The sequence below is a fragment of the Anabrus simplex genome, chromosome 1, assembly GCF_040414725.1.
Source record: "Anabrus simplex isolate iqAnaSimp1 chromosome 1, ASM4041472v1, whole genome shotgun sequence".
Lineage (NCBI taxonomy): Eukaryota > Metazoa > Arthropoda > Insecta > Orthoptera > Tettigoniidae > Anabrus > Anabrus simplex.
The window spans coordinates 1,698,686,705-1,698,712,796 of record NC_090265.1 but is presented as its reverse complement, the minus strand read 5'-3'; the positions used below and the strand labels follow the sequence as shown (position 1 = coordinate 1,698,712,796).

Sequence of the window (26,092 nt, the reverse complement as noted above, 5' to 3'; positions counted from 1 at the left end):
ACCTATGCAGCTGGATCGTGGACTACATGAAAACGAGAGGAGAGTAGAATACAGGCAGCGAAGATGCTAAGAGGTATCAAAGGCAAGACCAGAAAGGATAGAATTAGAAATGAAGAGATAATGAAAAGGACAGGAATCTTCAAACTTCAAGACAGGATAGAAACCAACCAAGCTAAAGTGGTATGGGCATATGATGAGAATTGGAAAGAGAGAGTGCCACAAAAATCTTTTTCAGAGAAGTTAACGGGAAAGAGGCCATGAGGAAGACCCCAAAAGAGGTGGACAGATTTAGTATGGGAGTGCATAGAAAAGGGGGGAGGAAAACCAGAAGATGTACAGTAGAACCTCGATTATATGTTCCCGGAAACTACGTTTTCCTGTATTATTCGTCCAAATTTTGTGGTCCCGCGAGTATCCTAATTAAATCAGGTTGTAAAAATCCTGCATTATCCGTTCCTCGAAGAAACAATTTCCCAGATCAACCGTCCAGAAATTCTAGTCCCATCAACGCTAAATCCTCGATCATGCATTTTTCAAGAAACTGTATCTCATGACAAGACGGATACGGCATACTTACGGATCTTGGTGTAACGTCCAGTCATTGTGCTAATTCAGAATCCTCAGAAATCCTGAAGCAGAGAGTGTCTACAACAATTGGAAGGAGACAGAAAGCATTTCGACAGCTTTACATGAATCTTGATTTATGAATTTCATTTTCCGTATTGACATTTACCAATCTTCATAAAAGGAAAGAAAAATTCCACCTAATCAATACATTTATTACATTTAATACAAGAAAATAAATGTATTGATTAGGTGGAATTTTTCTTTCCTTTTATGAAGCTTTACATGAAGACGGAACGAGTTTCATAAAATGTTCATACTTGCAAAAAGTCTACATTATGTCCAGGGTTAGATGTTTATTATTTTACTTTTTTCGAGTGCATCACCGAACAGGTTTTCGGCATTTCCCTCAGGGTAGTGAATAGTCGCTGGGCATTCTGACAGGAATCGAAACTGCTCCTTCGTAAGTTACACAAATTTAGTTCTTTTTTGTATTACTGTATACGATAATGTTATCGAGACCCGAACAGATGTTGCACCTTACATACATAAAGCCATGGGAGGTTTTTGGATTGCCTATTACTGTTTTCGCCCCAATATAAGACTTATTACAAGTTGTCCATTTCATGACCGTATCGATGTTTAATCAAGAAGTAAGTATAAATAACCACCTAATCGATACTTTATTAATGCCTCAGGCAAAATTGAATAAAATTAAAACTTACAGGACATGTTTCGACCACTTAGTGGTCCTCTTCAGCTGTATAAATAAAGAACTGAAAAGAAAAACATTGACAATAAGCACAAATAAAAGTTCTTTGGAGACTCCTTTGATAAAAATGGAGGTCGTCAGAATAGGTCATCTTGCCTTTCGTTCTTGTTTGGAAAAGATGTTTATTCTGCGCTGTCTAGAGGGTCTTTCTTTGAGCGCGACCTGGTGAAGTAACGATGTGATACAGTTTGACAGTTCATGGAAAGCTCTGGAGAGAAGGGAAGTAGAGTTTCATCGTCATCTAAAATAACATGTGAGGGAGGAGGGAGATTGGGCTGTGCTTCTGCGATGTCGTGTTTGATTATATCTCTTGTTCGTCTAGTCTGTTTCATGTCTACCCATTCTAAGTATTTGCTAATATTCTCATATAAGATGTTTTTATGCTCGTTGTTTTCGTTGAGATTCTCTTCACCGTTTTCCAATTTATCAAGAACGATGTGGATGTTTTCCAGGTTGTTCATAAGATTACCTTTATTAATCATACAGATAATTTGAAGGTCCTGTTTTATATTGGTGAATTTGTGGTTGGACTCTTTCATATGAGATCCCATGGCAGAGAATCTTTTGTATCCTTCAGCATTGACGTGTTCTTGATATCTAATTCAGAAGTTCCTTCCAGATTGTCCCACGTAAGTTTTTTTACATTGAGCACAAGTCAGCTTATAAATACCCGATTCCAGAATCGCAGAAGCACAGCCCAATCTCCCTCCTCCCTCACATGTTATTTTAGATGACGATGAAACTCTACTTCCCTTCTCTCCAGAGCTTTCCATGAACTGTCAAACTGTATCACATCGTTACTTCACCAGGTCGCGCTCAAAGACAGACCCTCTAGACAGCGCAGAATAAACATCTTTTCCAAACAAGAACGAAAGGCAAGATGACCTATTCCAGAATCGGGTATTTATAAGCTGACTTGTGCTCAATGTAAAAAAACTTACGTGGGACAATCTGGAAGGAACTTCTCAATTAGATATCAAGAACACGTCAATGCTGAAAGATACAAAAGATTCTCTGCCATGGGATCCCATATGAAAGAGTCCAACCACAAATTCACCAATATAAAACAGGACCTTCAAATTATCTGTATGATTAATAAAGGTAATCTTATGAACAACCTGGAAAACATCCACATCGTTCTTGATAAATTGGAAAACGGTGAAGAGAATCTCAACGAAAACAACGAGCATAAAAACATCTTATATGAGAATATTAGCAAATACTTAGAATGGGTAGACATGAAACAGACTAGACAAACAAGAGATATAATCAAACACGACATCGCAGAAGCATAGCCCAATCTCCCTCCTCCCTCACATGTTATTTTAGATGACGATGAAACTCTACTTCCCTTCTCTCCAGAGCTTTCCATGAACTGTCAAACTGTATCACATCGTTACTTCACCAGGTCGCGCTCAAAGACAGACCCTCTAGACAGCGCAGAATAAACATCTTTTCCAAACAAGAACGAAAGGCAAGATGACCTATTCTGACGACCTCCATTTTTATCAAAGGAGTCTCCAAAGAACTTTTATTTGTGCTTATTGTCAATGTTTTTCTTTTCAGTTCTTTATTTATACAGCTGAAGAGGACCACTAAGTGGTCGAAACATGTCCTGTAAGTTTTAATTTTATTCAATTTTGCCTGAGGCATTAATAAAGTATCGATTAGGTGGTTATTTATACTTACTTCTTCCAATATAAGACTGCGAATTACATGTTTTTGTGCTAAAACACTATAAAAACCGCAGCCGTTTTATTTGCGCATGTTACATTTAAAAACTTTGTGTAATTTCGCACTCGTACCGACTTGTACAGTGAGCCTGCTTTCCAGCTGACTTCAAGGTCGCGAATGATTGTAATTTTGGAAGTGTTAAAGATATTTTTTCTCTTTCCAATTTGATTGTGATTAGTGACGGGCAGAAATGAATATAATGTATTCAAGAACTTTAGGATCGATACTTACATTTGAAACCATATTCTCGAGTTCAACATAACCTTTAAAAGTCAATGTAGGCCTAATTTACACGGAACAAGATTTCCACAAACAGACTACGAACAGTATACCGGTGACCAAATTACACTGGAAGATAAAGAAAAAAAAAAAAAAAAAAAAGGATATCGCCATCATGTTGGGCGCTTTTGTATCTAATGTGCTTTATTTTATTAGATTAGAGAATTGAAAACTACTTGTGGTTGATTGTTGTTTGGTTTGACATTGCGGGTATTTGATTTTTCGAAGATTTTGGCTGATCAAAGTTGCTGAACTGAGAGAAGTTTTCAGAGGAAACTGACAAAGTTTCCCCGGTAAAACAGAATGTAAAGTTTCGAGATTTTTAAGTTGCATACCGGTAATTAATGTTTGAAGCCGGCCCCGCGGTCTAACTTGCCTGCCTCTCACCCGGAGGGCCCAGGTTTGATTACCGACCAGGTCAGGCATTTTTACCTGGATATAAGGGCTGGTTCCAGGCTCACCCTTTCTACAATTACCTTTAATTGAAGAGCTATTTAATGGTGAGATGGTGACCCGGCCGAGAGGATTCGTCACACTGACCATGCGTCGCCTCGTAATCTTCAGGCCTTCAGACCGAGGGCGGTCGCTTGGTAGGTGGAAGACCCATTGGGGCTATAGTTTGGTTTGGTTTAGGGGTGTCTGTAAGATTATAAGTATACATATTTCATTTTTGTAATGTTTAGCCAAATTGTTGATGGTTCATTCATTCCCGGATTTTCCGTTTTGCCGTGTTGTACGTTTTTTTTTTTTGTAGTCCCGTCAAAAACGGAGAATCAAGGTTCCACTGTACTTAAAGAAGGAGAAGAGTGGTGGAGAGACAGACAGTAATGGATGTCCTTGATTCACAACCTGACCCAGGAAGCTGGAAACGAAAAATGAAGATGGTGATGATGATGATGAGTTAACAAAGTTATGTGATGTTGAGCCAGTCAGCATCTCACCTTACAAATAACCTCTGAATGTATTAGCCATCGTCATAATTACAGGAGTGCTTCTACTTATTCTGACAACAAACTGTTTTAATATGATCCATTGTTGTAACTGATTCAAAGAAGTTAAATTAAGAAATTTCATTGTTGGTCCGTATTGAACCAAGATTACAACTTTTATTATAATTTGGATCCACCTTATTCAATACATAAAAACTGTTGTTTAGATGAAATTAGAACATATATTTCAATCAGAACTAGTTTCGACGCCCTTTTTGTGTCTTCATCAGCTGACATAGGTTCTTGGAAAAATTGGCAATCACATAAGTTTATCTACGTCAAATTGAACACAGTTTAAAACCATATTAACAACCTAAAACTGTGTTACAATTAAACTGTTTAAAAGTCCATATTTTCTACAAGTTCGAGACTTGCGAGTCTTAAACTTTAAATTGATGAAAACATATGTAAACCGGTTTGCTCACTAATAAACTAACGTGGATTTAAAAGAACAACAACTTAAAAATAAAATAGTCTTGAAGAAACATTAGCTTAATTTAACACACTTCTTAAAACGCGACGTAGAATCGTATTAAAATAATTCAATAAAATCTTCAGAGTCGCTTTAATGGAGCAATCCTAGTGAGGTGGAAACGAGCAATCGGTCCTTTAAGATGTTAACAAGTACAACGTTCCCAGTTCAATGCGGACCTGAAATAATAGGAATCTAATAAACTATCGCTTAACTGAAGAGGCAAAATATAAAATTACGTCTTATAACGTAAACGTTTTTACGTGACTCACCTCAAAAGATTGCTGTCCATGCGAAGCACAATGAAGCCTAGCGAGCAGTGTCGTGTTAGTAATCAAGTGTCCAAGATTGGTCTGGGCCGAAGGGGGGGAAATAGGGGAAAGCGAGAGGAGCAACTGAGGAGCGGCAACCTGTTGGAGCTCCGGAGGGCGTGGTCGTAGAAAGCAACTAGTAAAGCTATTACGCATAATATGAAACACCGTCTTATTGACCGGGATACGTACATTTTTAAAAAACTCAATAAGGAAATCAAAAAGAATATTTGATTTTTCAGAAATTTCATTTAAATTAAGGTTTGGATTAAAATACTGATCCAGGTGTATATAGCAACCCTCTGTAACATCCAGCAAATTTCCTTTTCCTAAGTTCTCCAAGATCTCAATGTCCTGTTCTATAGATGTGAATTTATGCTTTAGATCATGTACATGCTGGCCTACCGCGGAAAATCTGTTATATTTTATTGCACTGGTACGTTCTGTGTATCTAATTTTAAAACTTCGTCCTGTTTGACCTAGATGTGTGCACCCACAGTCGTTACATTTAAGTCTATACACACCCGATTTGGTATATGGGTTCGATCTATTAACTGAGCTGAATTCTGCAATACAACTGTATTATTATTATTATTATCAGTACGAAACGAAACCTTGGCATTATGTTTCTTGAAAACATTAGTAAACTTATATATATCTTTATTATAAGTAAATATTGCAAACGCCTTTTGATTAGGTTTGTCTTTGGCCAAAGTGGTTTGTAAATGGTACCTGAACTTGTTGATGATACATTCAATAAAGCATTCACTAAAACCATTAACCTTAGCCATTGAACAAATTATATTGAGTTCTTTATTCAAATCAGCTTTTGTCATGGGGATCCTAAATGCCCGTTCTACTAAACTATTGTATGTAGTTTTCTGAGTCTTGTCTAATAGTGACTGCCGTTTGTGTAGGTTTTCTAAAAATACTATAAGCAAAAGGTGAATCCGATCTGTTGATTTTTAAGTCAAGAAAATTAATTGAAATAAAGAACTCAATATAATCTGTTCAATGGCTAAGGTTAATGGTTTTAGTGAATGCTTTATTGAACGTATCATCAACAAGTTCAGGTACCATTTACAAACCACTTTGGCCAAAGACAAACCTAATCAGAAGGCGTTCGCAATATTTACTTATAATAAGGATATATATAAGTTTACTAATGTTTTCAAGAAACATAATGCCAAGGTTTCGTTTCGTACTGATAATAATAATAATAATACAGTTGTATTGCAGAATTCAGCTCAGTTAATAGATCGAACCCATATACCAAATCGGGTGTGTATAGACTTAAATGTAACGACTGTGGGTGCACACATCTAGGTCAAACAGGACGAAGTTTTAAAATTAGATACACAAAACGTACCAGTGCAATAAAATATAACAGATTTTCCGCGGTAGGCCAGCATGTACATGATCTAAAGCATAAATTCACATCTATAGAACAGGACATTGAGATCTTGGAGAACTTAGGAAAAGGAAATTTGCTGGATGTTACAGAGGGTTGCTATATACACCTGGATCAGTATTTTAATCCAAACCTTAATTTAAATGAAATTTCTGAAAAATCAAATATTCTTTTTGATTTCCTTATTGAGTTTTTTAAAAATGTACGTATCCCGGTCAATAGGACGGTGTTTCATATTATGCGTAATAGCTTTACTAGTTGCTTTCTACGACCATGCCCTCCGGAGCTCCAACAGGTTGCCGCTCCTCAGTTGCTCCTCTCGCTTTCCCCTATTTCCCCCCCTTCGGCCCAGACCAACCTTGGACACTTGATTATTAACATGACACTACTCGCTAGGCTTCATTGTGCTTCGCATGGACAGTGATCTTTTGAGGTGAGTCACGTAAAAACGTTTACGTTATAAGACGTACTTTTATATTTTGCCTCTTCAGTTAAGCGATAGTTTATTAGATTCCTATTATTTCAGGTCTGCATTGAACTGGAAACGTTGTACTTGTCAACATCTTAAAGGACCGATTGCTCGTTTCCACCTCACTAGGATTGCTCCATTAAAGCAACTCTGAAGATTTTATTGAATTATTTTAATACGATTCTACGTCACGTTTTAAGAAGTGTGTTAAATTAAGCTAATGTTTCTTCAAGACTATTTTATTTTTAAGTTGTTGTTCTTTTAAATCCACGTTAGTTTATTAGTGAGCAAACCGGTTTACATATGTTTTCATCTATTTAAAGTTTAAGACTCGCAAGTCTCGGACTTGTAGAAAATATGGACTTTTAAACAGTTTAATTGTAACACAGTTTTAGGTTGTTAATATGGTTTTAAATTGTGTTCAATTTGACGTAGATAAACTTATGCGATTGCCAATTTTTCCAAGAACCTATATCAGCTGATGGTGACGCAAAAAGGGCGTCGAAACTAGTTCTGATTGAAATATATGTTGTAATTTCATCTAAACAACAGTTTTTATGTATTGAATAAGGTGGATCCAAATTATAATAAAAGTTGTGATTCAAAGAACACAAACAATGTTTTAAACATTAATCAAACATCTAGAGAGATTTACCTGAAGTTTGTGATTCTTCTGAAACCATCGAGTAAGCAAGTAATTCAAATTTGTGCCCATGAATTTTTCTGTGCTCTGAAGATTCAGGCTCTCTCCAATAAGAACGAGGACTTTGTATACCAATTCTGAGGAGTAAAAAAGATAACAAGTTTTGATATTTCAGCAAATAACATTGTTATTGTTATAAGGGAAAAGATATTAGATGTAAGGCTTTTCAGGCGTTTGCTCTATTAACCAGCGTTTCGTCTTATGCAGAATCATGGATACACTCCAGCATCAGTGGGTAGGGTCTGACACATCCCACTCTGATGGGTCTAGTGTCAGACCTAAAACGAAACACTGGTTAATAGAGCAAATGCCTGAAAAGCCTTACATCTAATATGTTTTTGACATTTTTGACATGCTCTATTGGTGAAATATATCTAATTCCCTCCATGGGAATTTAGAATTTTGAATTGCCAGGTGGGCAATAATTCCATTGTGGAGATTTATCTCCCGTATGCAGTTATCAGACTGTGCCTCTTATAAGGACTTCTGGTAAGTTCACCTGCATACACTCCAGCGTCAGTGGGTAGGGTTTGACACATCCCACTCTGATGAGTCTAGTGTCAGACCTAAGACAAAACGCTGGTTAATAGAGCAAACGCCTGAAAAGCCTTACATCTAATATGTTTATGACAATTTTGACATGCTCTATTGGTGAAAAATATCTATTCCCTCCATGGGAATTTAGAATTTTCCATAAGGGAAAAGAGAAACAAAACTAATAGCATAGAACTACATGATTAACAAATATCACTTTCCACTGTCACAGTAATCATCAATACCTAAATGTTCATACATTTCAATATTTTTCCATAGGTTTAAATCTATATGCATAATATATACAAATTATATATTGTGTCGATCAGGGGTGGCAGAAAGCAGCAAAGAGCAAAATAAACAACTCCCTAGACAATGAAAATCTGATACCCTTCGGGCCAGAATGGTATCCATGGGAGGTTGTTCAGGGAAGGTGAGAGTGAGGAGATTGGCACAACTTACTGGAAGCAATGAAAGACTCAGTTGGGGGCCTTGAGGTTACAAGTTAAGCTCACAAGTTGAGAGCCCCAAGTGAAGAGTACAAAAGAAACATACAGTATATAAAGGACTAACTTATAGCTGTAGAATATGCTCACATGTTTCTATGCTTAAATATGTGCATGTTCATGTTTGTCTTCGTCTCCTGTTCTATTTCTTCTTCCCTCACAGACCTGCCATTGTGTTTATCCTGCGACCTGATTTGTGACTTGCCTGTTCCTTACCGTTACTTATAGTGATTCGATTGTGTTCCTAGTCTTTCACCATTAAAAGATATAAATTTCATTATGATTGATCTGTATTGAACTGTGATTACAATAGTATTTAAATATTTTATTACTGTATTAAGGCCCTCTTTCAACAGAATTTTATGTAACCATTCTTAACTTCAATTCTATGAGTTGTGCATAGTTTTTTAAGGCCTTTGTGTCTATACATTATTTTCTTCGATATATTTGTGCAATTTGCTTTAAGGCTGATGATGACCTACAGTTAGGTCGAAACTAGTCCCTGAACGTAAATGTAATGTGAAAGATTGTACAGTTTGTATTGGAAAACTGGACCTTAATGATAAAATATGTAAATACTATTGTAGTCCTTTACAATCTGTATTCATCATTATCTTTTTCCAGTGTTTATCTGCTTACTTCTTATCCTATAATTTACCACCTATATTCATCATTATCTTTTCCAGTGTTTATCTGCTTTCTTCTTATCCTATACCTCACACATTAAGAATGAAGGTTTGTCACGATGGCCCCTCAATGAGTGTTGAAACATGTCCATCTGATGAAGAAAGGAAACAGAAATGGGTTTATTGGGAGCCAAGAAGAGATGGATATAGAACTGGTATTGATGAGAGAGACAATCTATATGAAAAACTGCAGTGTATGAAGATGTGAAGACTTCTGTGTTTGCTGATGTCCCTCTTTCTATTAAATCCATACTGACTTCATTGGTAACCCACCCCCCACCCCCCCACACAGACAGGTCTTATGGCGATGCTGGGATAGGATTAGGAGTGGGGAGGAAGTGGCTATAGGCTTAATTAAGGCATCTGCCTAGTGTGAAAATGGAAAACCATCTTCAGGGCTGCCGATAGTGGGGTTCAAACTCACTATTTCCTGAATGCAAGCTGAAAGTTATGTGACTCAAACCGTGCAGCCACTCATTCAGTAGTGTTCCTCTTCATGCTTTTGCACTATGTATTACTTGACTTGTCACTTATTTTTCATTACATAAAATACCACGTAAAATAACTTACCAACTCTCAAGTTCTTTTCCTTTACTAGCTGAAAAATCCCAAACAGAGCTCTTTTACGTAGGTATGGGCTAATCACGACTAAGACTGCCAGAGCATGTAGAGCACTAGCTGCTCTATTTGCACCCTCATCATTGGCATCTTCCTCTGTTAACTCCCCCTGAAAACAAAGGAAGAAACAATAAGGTCATATTTATAATGATCCTAGGTCAAGTTATATACAGTATATTTTTAAAACGCAACAGAAAGAATCAAGAAAATACACATACCGGGTGAGCAGGTTTTGAGTTGTCTGTGCATACAGGGGCTCCAGTCCAGTTGTGAAATTGACCAAGGCCATTGCCGAAAAAACATGCATCCCGAGCTTCATGGGAACTGTGAGTCTGTTATCACCCTAGGCTAAATAGAGGCTGAAACCATATTTATTCAATAGTGTGTTACGACATCACCACTATCTTCTTAGTGTCGTCGCATTTGGGCAGGAAATGCTCTCCAGATCAATGCATACCACTTGGTGTGGAATAACGCGTCCTGTGGATTAAGATTCCAGGTTCTTAGGTCAGAATTCATGGTGTCGAACCACCTTAATTTAGGTCGTTCTCATTGCCTCTAACCATTGACAATAAGGTGGTAGCTGAACTGATAACAGAACCAGGTGGTGCTCTTAAACATGTGTCCGTATAAACAAAGTCTCCATTTCTGCATTTTCTCATTGATTGGGGCCACAGCTGTGAGTTGTCTGATGGTTGTGATATTGAAATGGATGTGCAGGGAAATAAATCTTCAATGTTCTTTGCAATATTCATAACATGTTATGGCTAATAAAGGCCTAAGTATTCTACACCACAAGTGTTTATGATTGTACTGTACCATTACGTTATAGTCGAGGCGATCCTACTCACAGAAATGTACCGGACAAAATGCCGTGCGCCGGCTTCACGCAACATGGACATATATGAATTATCACCAAGAAGCAAGTTAATCACAGTTTAGAAGGTGGAGACTTATGAAAGACCATCGGAAAAGAGTTTCATATTGGAACAACTATTGTCTTGAAAAATAATTGAATTCAATTAATTCTTACTACCTTGAGAAAGAAGATCGCATTAAAAAAAAAAGTAGTAGTCTACTCAGAACCAAGGAAAGGCTGATTAACAAAAAGGAAGAGAACTGTGTATTTAAAAATATAAATATTGGCGAAGAATTCAATTATTCACAGCTAAAGAATTAGTCAAGACGTGGAGAAACGTTTATATTTCAATTTTAAATATTGGAGAAAAAGGATTACACAGACCAGTGCAAGATTGAAGAGAAAGGGTGAATTCTAGCACTATAAGTGGCTGAATATAATTGAGAATAACGGAAATAATATCTAGAAGCACTAGCCAATGAGAAGAAAAAGATCTATTTGATGAGAATAAGCCGCATTTGAATTCATATAAGAGCGGAATTTCGAGATATAGAAAAAAATACTAGCATTTATTCACATCTGCTAATGCTTAAAATGAAAGAATTAGCTAATTATTCTGCTCGTATAATATTGTTTTCTTCTTGCATGGACACCGCCAATATGATGAGAACCGCTTAAGCTGATGGAGGAAGACTGCCCAGGCTACTATGACGGAGACCAAGACTGCGATGCCCAGTAACCAGCTGTGACGTGTTCGGAGATGGAATATAACTTCTCAGAGATGGCATAGCGTACAACCAGGAGCCAGCAGCTGACCCACTCAAGTCGAGATAAGTTTCCGATATATATTAAGAATGAATAGTAGTTGTATTAAATTAAAAGCAATTGAGTATTACCTATAAACGGATTATATGTGCCAAATTGTGAATATCAGTGTTAGATCTTAAGCAGTTAACCGCGAGTGTGTGCCAATTTAAGTAGCAGATATAACCAAAATGCAATTATAGGTTATTGTCAACATACGTGAAGTGTGTATACCGGTTTTAACATTCCAATCTATACGGAAAGTTTATTTAACTATGAAATGAGGGAGATTGAAAACAGTAGCCATGAATTGCAGAATATAACCTAATTTTTGAGTAAACCAAATCGACAGACATGGCTGTAATGACTTTATTGTACGAAGAGATGGATTATATTAGGAATACGTGTTTTATAAGAAGAATATATCGTCGAAGGAGTATCGAACTATAACAGAAATAATATTTAGTGTAAGCGAAATGAGAATATATATGTTCAGGTAGGTTAAAAAGAAGAGGTATATGAGAAATGTGTAGTAATGAGAGTATTGTGATATAATGTTTTATTTTCGTTGTAAGGTTAAAAGGAAGGAAGTTGCTGTAACTGATCTATGTGGTAGATATTGATAATCCATGATAAATAAAATGAAAGCTATGAGGTTAAGTCATGTTGATGAGAACATAGAGTTACAGGCCAGCTAATTTAATGTCACTTGGTGATATAAGGAAAAATTATGCATGGTTATTGAGTTCAGGATACTTATTGGTGTATATGTAGGGACACTAGGAATTATCGCCCTACAGAACGATAATGTCTCCCAGAATAAAATGTGGATAGAGGAATTACATTACGTTGAAAAGAACTGGCACAGCAGTAGATGAAATAAGAGTAGACATCGTTAATAGTAGCACATATGTAAATGAGTGGCACAATTTCAGAATTAATATCGATAGGCTATATTATTAGTGGCACTTATTGATTATATATATGATTTCCAATGTCAAATACGAATGAATATAACATTACCTAGTTAGTATCCCTGATTATAATAATATTTTAGAGTGTGGTAACAGTTTAAAGCCACAATGAGGAAACTTGTTAATCATCTCGTATCTTGTAAGACAAACACGAAAACCAAAATATGAAATATGAAAAATCCTCCACATCCCACCAAAAATAAAGAAAAATATGAAAAAATATCCCTATGAACAATATTTATGCGAAATGATGGATTTAATTAATTCAGCAAAGCATTAATGGTAAATGATGAATGTAAGAATACAAAAGACCCAATTTCAACTATGTCAACAGAAAGAATCTTTGTATATAAGATGGATAATTATCATATTTTCATTTTCTTTTCTCTACAACAAATATTTTAATTTTATTTTCTTTCATATGAAATTAGCATGCTAATGAACTAGTGTAAAGATTATTTCTGAGTTTTATTCTGAAATGTAGGTAATGATATGTAGCTGTAAGGTAATATAACTATTAATGACAGGGATTATTGAGGTGATATAACGAATGATTGAAATGCATTGGTAGAGTTTGGGGGTTAAACAATGTTTTATTGCACAGGGTCTTACTCTTCAACGGAACCTGCGATAATATGATTACATTTTAAGGACGAAGTTAATATTTTACCCTGAGGAGCTGGCGAGATGGTGGTGGTGGTGATTATTGTTTTAAGAGGAAAGCTGGCGAGAACATAGACCCCAATCAACCGATAATATGGTGTAGAACGTACGTACATACAGAATCAGTTTGTGCAGTCAGGAGATTATTTCAAGAAAAGTTCCTAGATGATCAAGCTCCAAGTCATACTGAGACTCATAAGTTCAATTAACAAATTTTGAAATTGAAAGGGTTCAAGATAAGAAGTGGACATGGTACTGCACAGAGCTCATAGAAGAAGTTCTTGATAACCCTGGGTATCGTATAGAAAATTCTCCTAGAAAATCTCTTTGCCAGTATCCTTCTCAGCAATCACGAATTTCCTACACCTCTGTACAAATGGCCAGAAAGTAACCTCACCTAAAATGAGGGAACGGGTACATATTGTTTTTAGCAATTCCTTCTTTTAAATATTAAGGTCAGTGACACTAGTATTGTAGTTGTATTACGGAAAACCGGGGACTAGTGTTGTTTTCTGGCAATGAGTACATGCTGCGTGGCCCAGGCAGCACCCCACCGCACCCATACGAAACTCAATCTGTTCACCCAGTATAACTTTTAAATATTACCAGGTAAAAAAATGAATGTTACCTCAACAACAAAAGAGTCCATCACAATTGTATGAAGTTTATCAAACAATGATGACTGCCACTGGAGATTAGTTGATGAGAGAAAGAGAGCACAGACGTTTTTCACCACAGCCATGCGAACTTCATGAAAAGGACTCTTTAAATACACCAGAATCTCCTCCACAGCAGGAGCATCCCCAACTGACAGAGTTCCACAGTCCCATGTGCTCCAAGATGCAGCTGGATCAACCTATACGAGATTAATGCAGGGGATTAGGTATATATACATATGAATAAGTAGAACTGGGTGATACATGTACAAGATACACAATCAATTTTGTTTATTTTAATACATACGTGAAGAAATTTTACTTATATTTCTTCAGTAAATACAGTGAAACTCTTTCGAGAATGAAAATGCCCTTCAGACTTGGCTTGACGACTTCTTTACCTTAGAAAAAGAAAGTCATTTTCAACCATACTGATTAATTTTAAAAAGGTGATATGGTATTATTACATCGAATTTAATTTCATAAAATAATTAAAACTAAAGAGCATCAATGAACTTTATCTAGAAGAAGAACAGTATGGATTCAGATGTAATAGAACCACCAAAGACCTAAGCTTTGCTGTTAGGATGATTATAGAGAAATACTGCGAAAAAGGAAGAGATATTATAATCTTTGTTTTCTTGGATACGAAAAAGGCTTATGAGAGTTTGCCTAGGGACTAGATCTGGGAATGTCTAACGAGAAGAAAAGTATCAAAATCTCTTATCAAGAAAGTGAAAAAAAGCTCTATAACCATTGTCATAGCTGTTATTTGGACTGGTTTGTCTCAACTAAGTGAGTGCATCAAGGCAGTGCATTGTCACCACAATTATTTATCACCGAAATGGATGAAATCATGAAGAGGGTGGGAAAAAAAAAAAACCAGAATTCCAGAAATTATTTTGCAGATGACGTAGTGATATGGGGTTGCACAGACAATAAAGTACAACAGAACTGAACAGCTGGAACTACCAATTTAAGGAGTAAAGGCCTCAAAATCAGTCCTATAAAAATAGTAGCAATAAAAGTGAGCAGGCAAAGAGGACATACAAACATCATGCTATATGGAAAGAAATGACAAGAGATACTCTCTTTTTGGGACAGAAGACTGTGTATCAGGTGTACTTCATACCAGTAACATCAATGGACTGGAAACATGCACCATCAACAGAAGGGATGATAGCAGACTCCAGGCTGCAGAAATGCAATTCCTAAGGTCAATGCTTCAGAAAACAACAGGAGATCAGAAAAGAAATTATCCAAAAAGACATCCAAATAGAACCACTTTGTGCAACTCTACCAACATCAAGTTTGAAATGGTTTGGTCACTTGAAGAGAATGTATCCAAAGACAGTAGCAAGGGAATGGTTTGAAAGAGAATTGGAGAGCAAGCAACCTACAGGCAGGCCAAGGACAAGTTGGATATCCCAAATCAAAGATGACCTGCAAGGAAGAAGCGTAGAATGGTATACAGTTGAAGAGGAAGGAATATACTTGTGCAGAGGGAAAATGAGAGCGCTCTTACACCACACCTGGGAAAATGGAGATGGTTAAATGATGATGATGATGATGATGACGATGATGATGATGAAGAAAAAAAAGATGATGATGATGATGATGAAAGCAAATTTAATACTTGTCAATATACAGGTAAGGTTAAGGTTAAGGCTTCATTTATTAATGCTTATTTCTACAGTTCTACCAGGTCGATTTTCATTACTTTTATGAAGTTCTTCAGTTTGAGCTGAGTGAATTCCAAAATTATCTTGGAGTGTCAGGTTTTTTGAAAAAAAGAGCAGAGAAGTGAGAAAATCTCCAACTTTTTAACATTGAAAGGTAGTTGGGGTCTTTTTTATTTTATTTTTAAGTTTCCTGACCCAGAAAACTAGAGATTGTTTGTGACAAAATGTATATTCCATTAACTTTACTGCAGACTAAAAAAAATCTTGAGTTAATAATGTTGATTTGAGGAAAGCCACTAAAAGCTCTCTGCCTGTCATCAGCGGAACCAAGCATCGTGAAAGCCATGACAAATGATGTTACATTAGATATTTGTGATGTAACATCATTTTATTGTGACATAACAAGAGGTAATAGGACCATTATGCAGTCAGTATGGTTTGACCTCTGTTTAGAGGAAGATGCAAGTTGTACACATCTCACTCAGTTAAAACAGCTAAGAAACAATAAAACACCAAGAAAGTCACAAAAATAATGTAAATTACTTTAAAACTGAAATTGTAAAAGGTCTGAAAGGATATCCAGCTCTTTCTGTATTAAATAAAAACATTTATTGCAGCAAAACAGCCATACATTAGTGAAGGGTGTTATAACAATTTAACACTTGCACCATTGGACGCATAGTCTCTGATTGATCTAGTCCTCTTGTTGCAGAGTTCTAAGTGATATCGTTCACATAACTGTCCACATAATGTACACTCGCATGAGTTTGATGGTTCGTGGTATGTTGTGTTTTCGCAGATGACATGGTGGAATCCATGTACTGCAAGTCTTGTAAACACGTGCCTCGTCTCAAAATTTGCTGCTGTCCATGTACGATCAATCATGGCCCCAGTTCCATAGAATTCCGTGGATACTTCTTCTCTTTTCCTTATTAGTGTCCTTAGTAGGTTCTCTGATGCCGTTGTGTTAGGTAGGGGGTACATTGTCCTTAAATCCTCTATGAGGAAAGTTTCCCGCGCGAGAAGGTAGACTAATCTGGATCTTGTTGTTTTTGCCACTCTGATTGCTCTTTTGATGTATGTTGCTTTAACTCTTTCCAGTGTTGCTAAGTTCTTTTCATTCAGGTGTGTCCGTATAATTTCAATCCCATGCGTTAAGTATTGGAACAATTTTCGATTTGAAGAGTGCCATTGCTGTGTCAAGACTTAGTGTTCTGCTGAAGCCGCATTTTGCAGACGGCTGGAGTGTTATCCCTAGATATTTGTATTCTTCGGTGATCAATATTATTTTCCCTTCTAAGGTGATTCTTGTCGATTTTGGTATTTGCCCTCCTGATCTGAACACCATCATTTCAGTCTTCTCAGTGTTAATTACGAACTTGTGTTCAATGCACCATTTTCCCACTTCGTCTATAGTGTTCTGCAGTTTCTTTAAGCTTTTTGAGCCAATCACAATATTATCCGCATAGGCGTATGCTGCTACATCTTCATTTTGCGCAATTTCCATAATATCCTTCGCTGCCAGGATGAACAGCAGAGGGCTTAGCGGGTCCCCTTGGAATACACCATTTGTTTGAATTATTGGTTCTGAAAGGTCTAGGCTGTCCGAGATTCTTATCTTGTTCCATTCATTTATGGAGTTTTATGATTCCTGTCCAGACGCTGTCTCTTCCTAGAGTTTCCTCAAGTTTCCTTTGTACTAATGCTCGGTCCAGGAGATTAAAGGGTTTCCGTATTAGAAAAACCTACAATCACTTGCAGTATTTTGGTTTTCAGTTGAAGAAATTGCCAAGAAAATAATTTTTTTAGAGCCCACTGTATTTGTCCTAGCTACAGCTTTATTGCTTCTATAAAAGATTTTAAAAAAGGTTTTTATCCTTTTTACAAGGTTTAAATTATGCTTTAAAATAATACGTATTAAAAGCAACAATTGGCTGTAAGAATATGGACTTTCATTTAAGACTTTTTTGCTCCAAACCAGCAGATTTCTTTAACATGTAATTGCAAAATAGATCCAAAGTTGGAAGAAAGTCATTGAAAAAAATGAAATGGTATATGGCTTAATAATGCAGGATAATATGTTACTTAATAGTTTCTACCTCTCTTGTATATCACACACCAAAACAATACTATGAATTTATGCATCAACCTAGTATCTTAAGGAGTATATTATCTACTTGCAAACGACTATTTATTTTTTTTTTTCTTTTTTTTTTTTTTTCTTTCCATATAACAAAGATCCCAATTCTACCTAAAGTAAAGCAAGTCATATAGGACTTAGGCCCACGAATTGGTGGAAAGCAAAGCCTTCCACTGAACTTAACCTTTGCACCAAATGAGACAGCATGGTCAGCTATATGCCCTGCCACCTAGCTTCCTGGAATGAAACTGGTTCTGGTACTCAGAAAAAATTTGCAGATTGTATCTGTTAGGTTATCAATCCAGAGGCTGGTTGGATCTTTAGATAGCACCACCAAAGGCTATGTAGTTATAGCGAAACCGCAAAAACCAATGGCAGAGCCCAAATGAGGTGTACTAAGCAAAATGAGGAGTGAAGTAGTTTGCAATTGCTTTCCTAACTGGACCAGAAGATGCTACTGCAGCACGACTGATCCTACAAGCAACACCTTTCATAAAACTCAGACACTAGTTTGCTCCAAATGTCATTACTCAGCACCACCCATACCCCAGCAGCTTCCATATTGTCGTAGCCAAGGATGAGACTGGGACTTCGGCGGAAGCTACACTTTGCTCTGGCCTGTGCCAAGAGACAGATACAAAAATATTGCATCCATTAAGAAATGGCAACAGGCGGTTGCAAACTGTATACAGGAAAGCATAACAGTCTATAAAATGTATGTATGGTCCTAATTTGTATCCTAATCCTTAAATGTTCACACAATAGATTAAACTGATTTGTATTTGGGAGGGGGTGGGTTCGAAACTCATTGTCAGCAGTCCAGAAGTCTGAGTCGGTGCAATGTAAAACCAATAGCAAAAAGGAAAAAAAAGATTACTTGAAGGGAATACTGTGAACCCTATGTTTCAAATGTGCTAGAGAATGTTTACAAAGTAACTTTAGGGTAGGTGTTACAAAAATGTTGCAAAGTTTGGGCAGCGAAGACTTGGGAGAAAGGAGCCAAGCTGCTTGACTAAGTGGTATGTTACAATTTATGAACTTCTTCATATTGATCCATATTGATACAGTTTAAATTAAGAACTAGGGTTACGTTTAATTGTACACCCAATCAATACACTTCACTTTAAAAGTGAAAACTATTTACTGGTAAAATAAAAATATTTTAAACATACTTCGGAACATGCTTTGTCTCATTTGAGACTTCTTCAGCCATAAGGTCTCGTAGCAGATTACAATGCTCATTGTTGCTGTCTAATAATTTAAAAACGGAAGAACCCATGTCCTTTAAGAACTGTTTGAAAATACATTAAATATAAAATATCCACATTATTTACTTAAAAATGTCCATCACTTCTTGCAAAAAAAAATTATCTTCAATGTTGAAATTTGAATGACATTTCTTGAAAATATGACATGCAGTGATAGTGCTAATGAGACCAAATACACGTTTTCCTATTCTGAGACCAGAAGTCAAATCTCCCTCAATCAGTACATTGAAGCTACCAGCTACTGGCACTGCATGTCATATTTTCAAGAAATGTCATTAAAATTTTAACACTGAAAAGAAATTTTATTATTATTATTTTTTTTTTTTTTTGCAAGAAGTGATAAAAATTTATGTAAATACTGTGTATGTTTTGTCTTTAGTGTATTCTCAAACAGTTCATAAAGGACATGGGTTCTTCCAGTTTTTAATTATTAGACAGCAACAATGAGTATTGTAAACTGTTACAAAACGCTATGGCTGGCACGTCATATTTACAAGAAATGTCACTTTTTTTTTTCTGGTGGCTTTATGTCGCACTGACACAGATAGGTCTTATGGCGACGATGGGATAGGAAAGGCCTACGAGTTGGAAGGAAGCGGCCGTGACCTTAATTAAGGTACAGCCCCAGCATTTGCCTGGTGTGAAAATGGGAAACCACGCAAAAAATCCATCTTCAGGGCTGCCGACAGCGAGATTAGAACCCACTATCTCCCAGATGAAAGCTCACAAATGGAAAATTCTAAATTCCCATGGAGGGAATTAGATATTTTTCACCAATAGAGCATGTCAAAAATGTCAAACGCCTGAAAAGCCTTACATCTGAAAGCTCACAGCCGCGCACCCCTGACCGCATGGCCAACTCACCCGGTCATTCAAATTTTAACATTGAAGATAAAAAATATTTTGCAAGTGATGGACATTTTTAGGTAAATAATATGTATATTTTACATTTAGTGTATTCTCAAACAGTTCTTAAAGGACATGGGTTCTTCCATTTTAAAATTATTAGACAGCATCAATAAGCATTGTAATCTGCTAAGAGACGTTATGGCTGAAGAAGTCTCAAATGAGACGAAACATGTTCCAAAGTATGTTTAATATATTCTTATATTAAATAGTTTCACTTGTAAAGTGAAGTGTATTGATTGGGTGGACCATTAAACCTAACCCTAGGTCTTAATTTAAGTGGTATGTTCCGAGCTGTCAGTGGAAAGATGGCGCGGAATGACATTAGTAGATGAATAAGTTTGAGTGGTGTCTTTAAAAGTAGGAAAAATCACAATATGAAGATAATGTTGGAATTCAAGGGGACAAATTGGGACAAATATTCGTTTATAGGAAGGGGCGTTAGGGATTGGAATAACATACCAAGGGAGATGTTCAATAAATTTCCAATTTCTTTGCAATCATTTAAGAAACGACTAGGAAAACAACAGATAGGCCATCTGGGCAACTGCCCTAAATTCAGATCAATGTTGACTGATTGATTCAGTAAAGGTTGCCCAATTGTTGAAAGTTGGTTGCAGAGTATTACATAATAAAACACATTTTCTTTTTTTATTTATGGGATACATGACAATCTTTAGCTTGTAACTAACTATTTAATTCACTTTTTCAGTACTGCAACAAATGTCTGGCCAGGTATTTCATTATGGTAACAAGTAGACCGTACAGCCAACGCCTCAATGCCAAGTTTCCGGTGGATGAGCTTCCTTGGGGTGAGGGTTCCATCGCTATAAGAAATGACACTGGAACCCATTGAGTAATGTCTGACCCCAGATTGGGGACAGTGGCAAAAAGGTGTCTGTATTCCATGTTAGGAGCAGCCTGATCACCTTCTGGCAGTAGCTCTAAAATGCCTTTGGTAGTAGTGACCCCATCATAATAACAGCCTAAAATTAAAATGGCACTTTCAAATCAGCCTCGGAAAAGGCTGGGACATTCCACAGAAGCGACATGCAGTTCTTAAAAGCTGGGGGAACTGTGAAAAGTAGGCGACCAGTAGAGAACATTAGGGGTTGGCTTTAATCAACCTTGTGTCACTATTGGAAAGCCTGACGAGGTGATTGATTTTATGGAGAAGGAGAACATAGCTATGATGGGATCTATAGCTCATTCGATGTTTAGAAAACAGTATTGCCCTTATAGACCTACAAGGAGTGAACACACCCCTTCTGAGATGCCCGTAATTCCTTGTGATTAAGGGATATTATACTGTACTTTGTAATGTATTATGGAAGACAGATAAAAAGGACGAGGCATTTTTGCCCATGAGTTATTAAAGTAACTACATAACTACATAACATTTCCTTTTTCATGAATACATTCATAGGGAGGAAGCACAATGGCAGGAACAGCCATCGCTTCATTGCCTTCCTTCATTTTCCTTCTTCTGTATTGCCTGGTACAAGCCTCGTGTAGTCCCTCACTCTGTGAACCGCCGGCAGCTCACTTCTGTAGTGAAGTCATCTGCAGTATTTATTTGTTGCGTGTGTGTTTTTAGGCTTTTAGTGAGTGCGTAATTATCTTGTGCTGAGTGAGAGTTATGCGATAAGCCTTCGTGTGTGATTTCTTTCTTTAACATTAATACCATGGCCTTTTGTAGAGTCATGAACAGTATTTATTTGTTGCGTCTGTTTTCTACTGTTTATATCAGCGTGTACTTGTCTTGTGTTAAATGAGTGTTATGTGATTAGCCTACGTGTGTGATTTCTTTCTTTTAACATTAATACAGTGATTTCTTTTGTAGAGAAGTCGTGTACAGTATTTTTTGCGTGTGTTTTTTAGCCTTCATATTAGTGCAGAGGCCTACTTGTTTTGTTTTGAGTGAGTGTTATGTGATTAGCCTACGTGTGTGATTTCTTTCTTTTAACATTAATACAGTGATTTATTTGCAATTATGACTGATCGGCAGTAGTACCCCGCGTTGCCTGGAGAAATATATTAAATGCATCCCTCACCCCCTTGAGCCCATAAAATTATTATCTATCTATCTATCTATCTTCTTCCCCTGTTTGCCTTACCTTCAATGCTGAGGTTTTTTTTATATGACTTACTTTGCCTCTGATTCTGCACAAACCAAAAATTGTCCCCGTAAAGCCCCCATCCCCTTTAGTTCATAAAATAATTTACAGCTTAGTTTCTTCCGCTTTTTATCTTGAACTTAAATACTGAATATCATAATTTATGTGCCGCCGTTTTCCCCTTACGGTGTTCAGTAGAGCCGTTCGATATGGCAACCTTGTCGTCATAAGAGCAATGCTGTTTTCTTAACATGGAATGACCTATAGTGTGGTTAAGTGGAGAGGAAAAAGAAGAAGTTGAGGAAAGGTTTCACTGTCTACTGCAGTGGAGAAATAAGGCAAATAATGGAGTCAGGATAATAACCAACAAGATCTTAGATGATTATGTAGGGTAGAAAAAGTGGACTATAAGTGAGAAAAAAATCAAGATACAGCTAAAGACAAAGAATGGAGAAAAGAATTTCATTCAAGTGTATGCACCTCAGACTGGATGCTAAAATGTAGATATGTACAAATTTCTGGAGACACTGCAGAGAGAAATAAGGGCTGTGGACATGACTGTCAAAGGAGACTTAATGCAATGCGACTGGAAAGTAATGAAGAAGTAACTGGACCTTTTGGATATGGACAGAGGAATGAAGGAGAAGAGAAGTTGGTGGATATTTGTGCGAGAAATGGGTTAAGTGTCGGCAATACATGGTTCAGGAAGAAGAATGGTAGAATGAATACAAGATATAGATGATATGGATGGGGAAACAAAAGGCAAAAGACATAATTGATTACGTCTTGATGGAAAGAGCAAATTGTAGACAGTTCTTAGATATAACAGTCTTGCCAGAAGTAGCCTTTGATGGAACCAATTCAGCAGCAGCAGTAGTAGTAGTAATAAAAGTAGTAGTAGCAGCAGTAGCAGCAAAAATGAAAGTAGGATTAATAGTGAAAATGAAAGAAATAGGAGAGAAGAAGATAAAAGTATGGAAATTAAAATACATGGAAGTAAAAGAAAAGTTTTAAAATGAACTGAAATAGCACATACCTAGAACTGAGGTGGAGAATGTGGAAGCCGGATAGGACATGTTCAAGAAGGCATTTGTAAGCTGTGCGGAGAGTGCTTGCAGCAGAATAGCTGAACGAGTGAACGATAGAGAGATCCCATAGTTCAATGAGAGGGTAAAGGAAGCAGTAAAAAATTAGCAGTAAAAGGATGCTATATGGAATTTAACACATCCAAAATCAGCAAATCAGAAGCAAAGGTGACAGTTGTGGAGAAGGTTCTGTGTAGGCAGGTAAATGGTCTAAAAAGTTGAACAAACAGGATAAAGGCTATGCAGCCAAAAGATCACTTCACTTTCAGCTACCCAGGGTGCAAAGAAGTTAAAGGCCTAAGAACAGTTGGGTCCAACAGATGAGGCGGCAACAATTTTACAGCTGCACTGATGTCAAACAATAAGTTGCTGCCAACAACACAGTGAAACTGCATTCCACTAACCCTGGAGCATCCGGAGCAGCAGGTCCACAACCAGGACGTCATCAAAGAAGATATATCATTGACAGAGCAAGGAAGAAGGAGATGGCCATGGAAGTACATTCAGAAGAAAGAAAATATATCATCCTTTTTCTTCCTGAACATTGAAAAGGCCAACCATATTTCCTGGCATTTTCATTGCCATGACATAACAGTCACACTGCATTTTCCGAGTCCTAAAATCAGTACATAAATTTCCATGGCATAACTGTTGCATTGCATTATTGTCTTATGACATACAGAAGCTTCATGCTTTGAGTATAAGGACGATCATTTCTAAACAAATCATGTCATACCACTAGATACTCAAAAATATAATTAAGTATCCAGTAACACAAATCGCCAGGAAAGGCTGGTGTGTGCAATAAGCGATCATCTATAAGCAGACTAAGTAGTTGGCTACCACCAGTTGTGAATTTAGTGAAAGGAATGCCAAGCACTGGTGAGTAATGGAATGGCACGCCAGTTCTCCAGTCTGGTGGCTTCAGTCATTTCTGTATCAGCAGTGGCAGAACAGCTTGTAGTCAGACAGTGCATGTGTAATATTTTACACAAAAGTTTAGTGAAACGCTTTTGTACTATGGGAAAAAAAAATAAAAAAAATGACATAACAAGACTCAAGCTGATGGTGATAATATATGCAGAACAGAAACATTTCCTGAAATTTCTATACATAAGAAAATATGGTGAATTTCCTTTGAATATGAGCTACAAGTTTCTGCTCGTAGATGCCCATTTCAAATCTTTTAAATCACATAGAGATTTGTGTGACATGACATTTATGTACAAAGTTGTAAATAGCATCACTGATCTTTTTTTGTTAGTTGCTTTATGTCGCACTGACAGAGATGGGACAATGGAACAGGAAAGGCCTAGGAATGAGAAGGAAGCGGCCGTGGCCTTAATTAAGGTGTATGCTTTTCAGACCGCTGAAATTAGACAAGTACCGCTTAGCTTCCTGAAAACCGCCGACAAAATGGTAAAGAGCTCCCTAAAGGAAATTTTGCAATTACCCACGGATACACCCGATAGTTCTCTGTATTCTGATTTAAGATTCAAAGGCCTCGGACTTTTCAAAGCAACCTGGGAAGTACACCTGCAACAAATAAGTGCATGCAATGCTCTTTGCCGAGCCAGCAATAGCTACGTTTTAAAGATGCGTGATCTGACATCCGAAACGACGCATTGTCTACAGGCCCTCAACATCACAGATATTAACCGATTTTCCAAAAAAGGCAGAGACCTTCCAAATCCAAGAAAAATCCGCCAAGAACTAAGAAGTCATGAAATGGCAACTTGGTGCTCTTTGCCTCAGAAGGGGATCGGTGTAGAGTTGTATAAAGAGTACACACCGGCCAATAATTGAATTAGGCATCACCAGGGACTTTCTTGTAGCGAATGGCGAGAGGCAATCAAGATGACATCGAATGTTTCTGCAGTACGAACTATCCCAGGCAGAACTCAGGACGGAAACCTCTGTCGCAGATGCGTCAGAGAGAAAGAAACACTGGCTCACGTCCTGGGTTCTTGCCCCTACGGCGAAGTACTGAGAAACTCATGTCACCACAAGATAAGATCACTGATTGCAGAAGAACTCCGTAGCAAAAACTTCCGTGTATATGAAGAAGTCCACGGTTTGTCTACGACAGGGAGCACAAGACGAACTGACATAATTGTCTTTAAAGATAATGACACGAAAGGCTTCATTATCGATCCGACCATCCGATTCGAGCACCATGTCGGCCAGTCTACTGAAGTTCATCTTGAAAAGCAGAACATCTACGCGCCCACTATTCCGTTCTACAAAAATAAATACCAGCTGAATGAAGTAGAGATTATTGGCCTAATATCTGGTGCTCGTGGCACAATACCTGCCTTGTTCGTAGAATTCTGGAAAAAGTTTGACCTGCCCATGAACAGCATTGAAAGAATAGTTACCACCACCATACGTGGATCTGTACAAATCCTGAAATCTCACCTGTTCGGACCTCCATAACATAAGAAATCTGTATTATCACTATATTTCTATGTGATAAAAACTTTCTCTATCCTGATATGCTTTACTTTGTCCATTGTATAGATGTTGATTCCCATAGGGAATCTGAAACAGTTGTCCTGAATGAGCAAATTTATAATACCAATATAAATGGTCCGTTATTGGACATTATAAATTTTCCAGCTAGCTCATTCTTGGTTGCCAGCGTTTCGCCCTCATGTGCTAGGGTGGGCTCACCAGTTGGTACCTAGCACACCTACCAATACGCTGGCTAGTGCATACCGTGGAGGCCACTGCGTAGGCTAACTGGAGCCACCGGCAGTGCCAATGCACTAAGAGACTTTGTCTCATCACTAAAAATTGATGCCTGCTTGGCCATCAGATGATATAGATGTTGATTCCCATAGGGAATCTGAAATAGTTGTCCTGAATGAGCAAATTTATAAATGGTCCG

General features: G+C 37.2%; 1 protein-coding gene across 1 annotated transcript in view; it reads right to left on the bottom strand.

Moving 5' to 3' along the window:
- LOC136863856 (serine-protein kinase ATM) overlaps positions 1-26,092 on the bottom strand; it is a 570,640-nt gene that overhangs the window by 256,179 nt on the left and 288,369 nt on the right. Inside the window, exons 24-26 of the mRNA XM_068226546.1 lie at positions 13,977-14,204; positions 10,001-10,157; positions 7,657-7,781 (exon numbers count right to left, since the gene is read on the bottom strand). Of these exons, the coding sequence (XP_068082647.1) occupies positions 7,657-7,781; positions 10,001-10,157; positions 13,977-14,204 (510 nt within the window). The remainder of the gene's footprint in view (positions 1-7,656; positions 7,782-10,000; positions 10,158-13,976; positions 14,205-26,092) is intronic.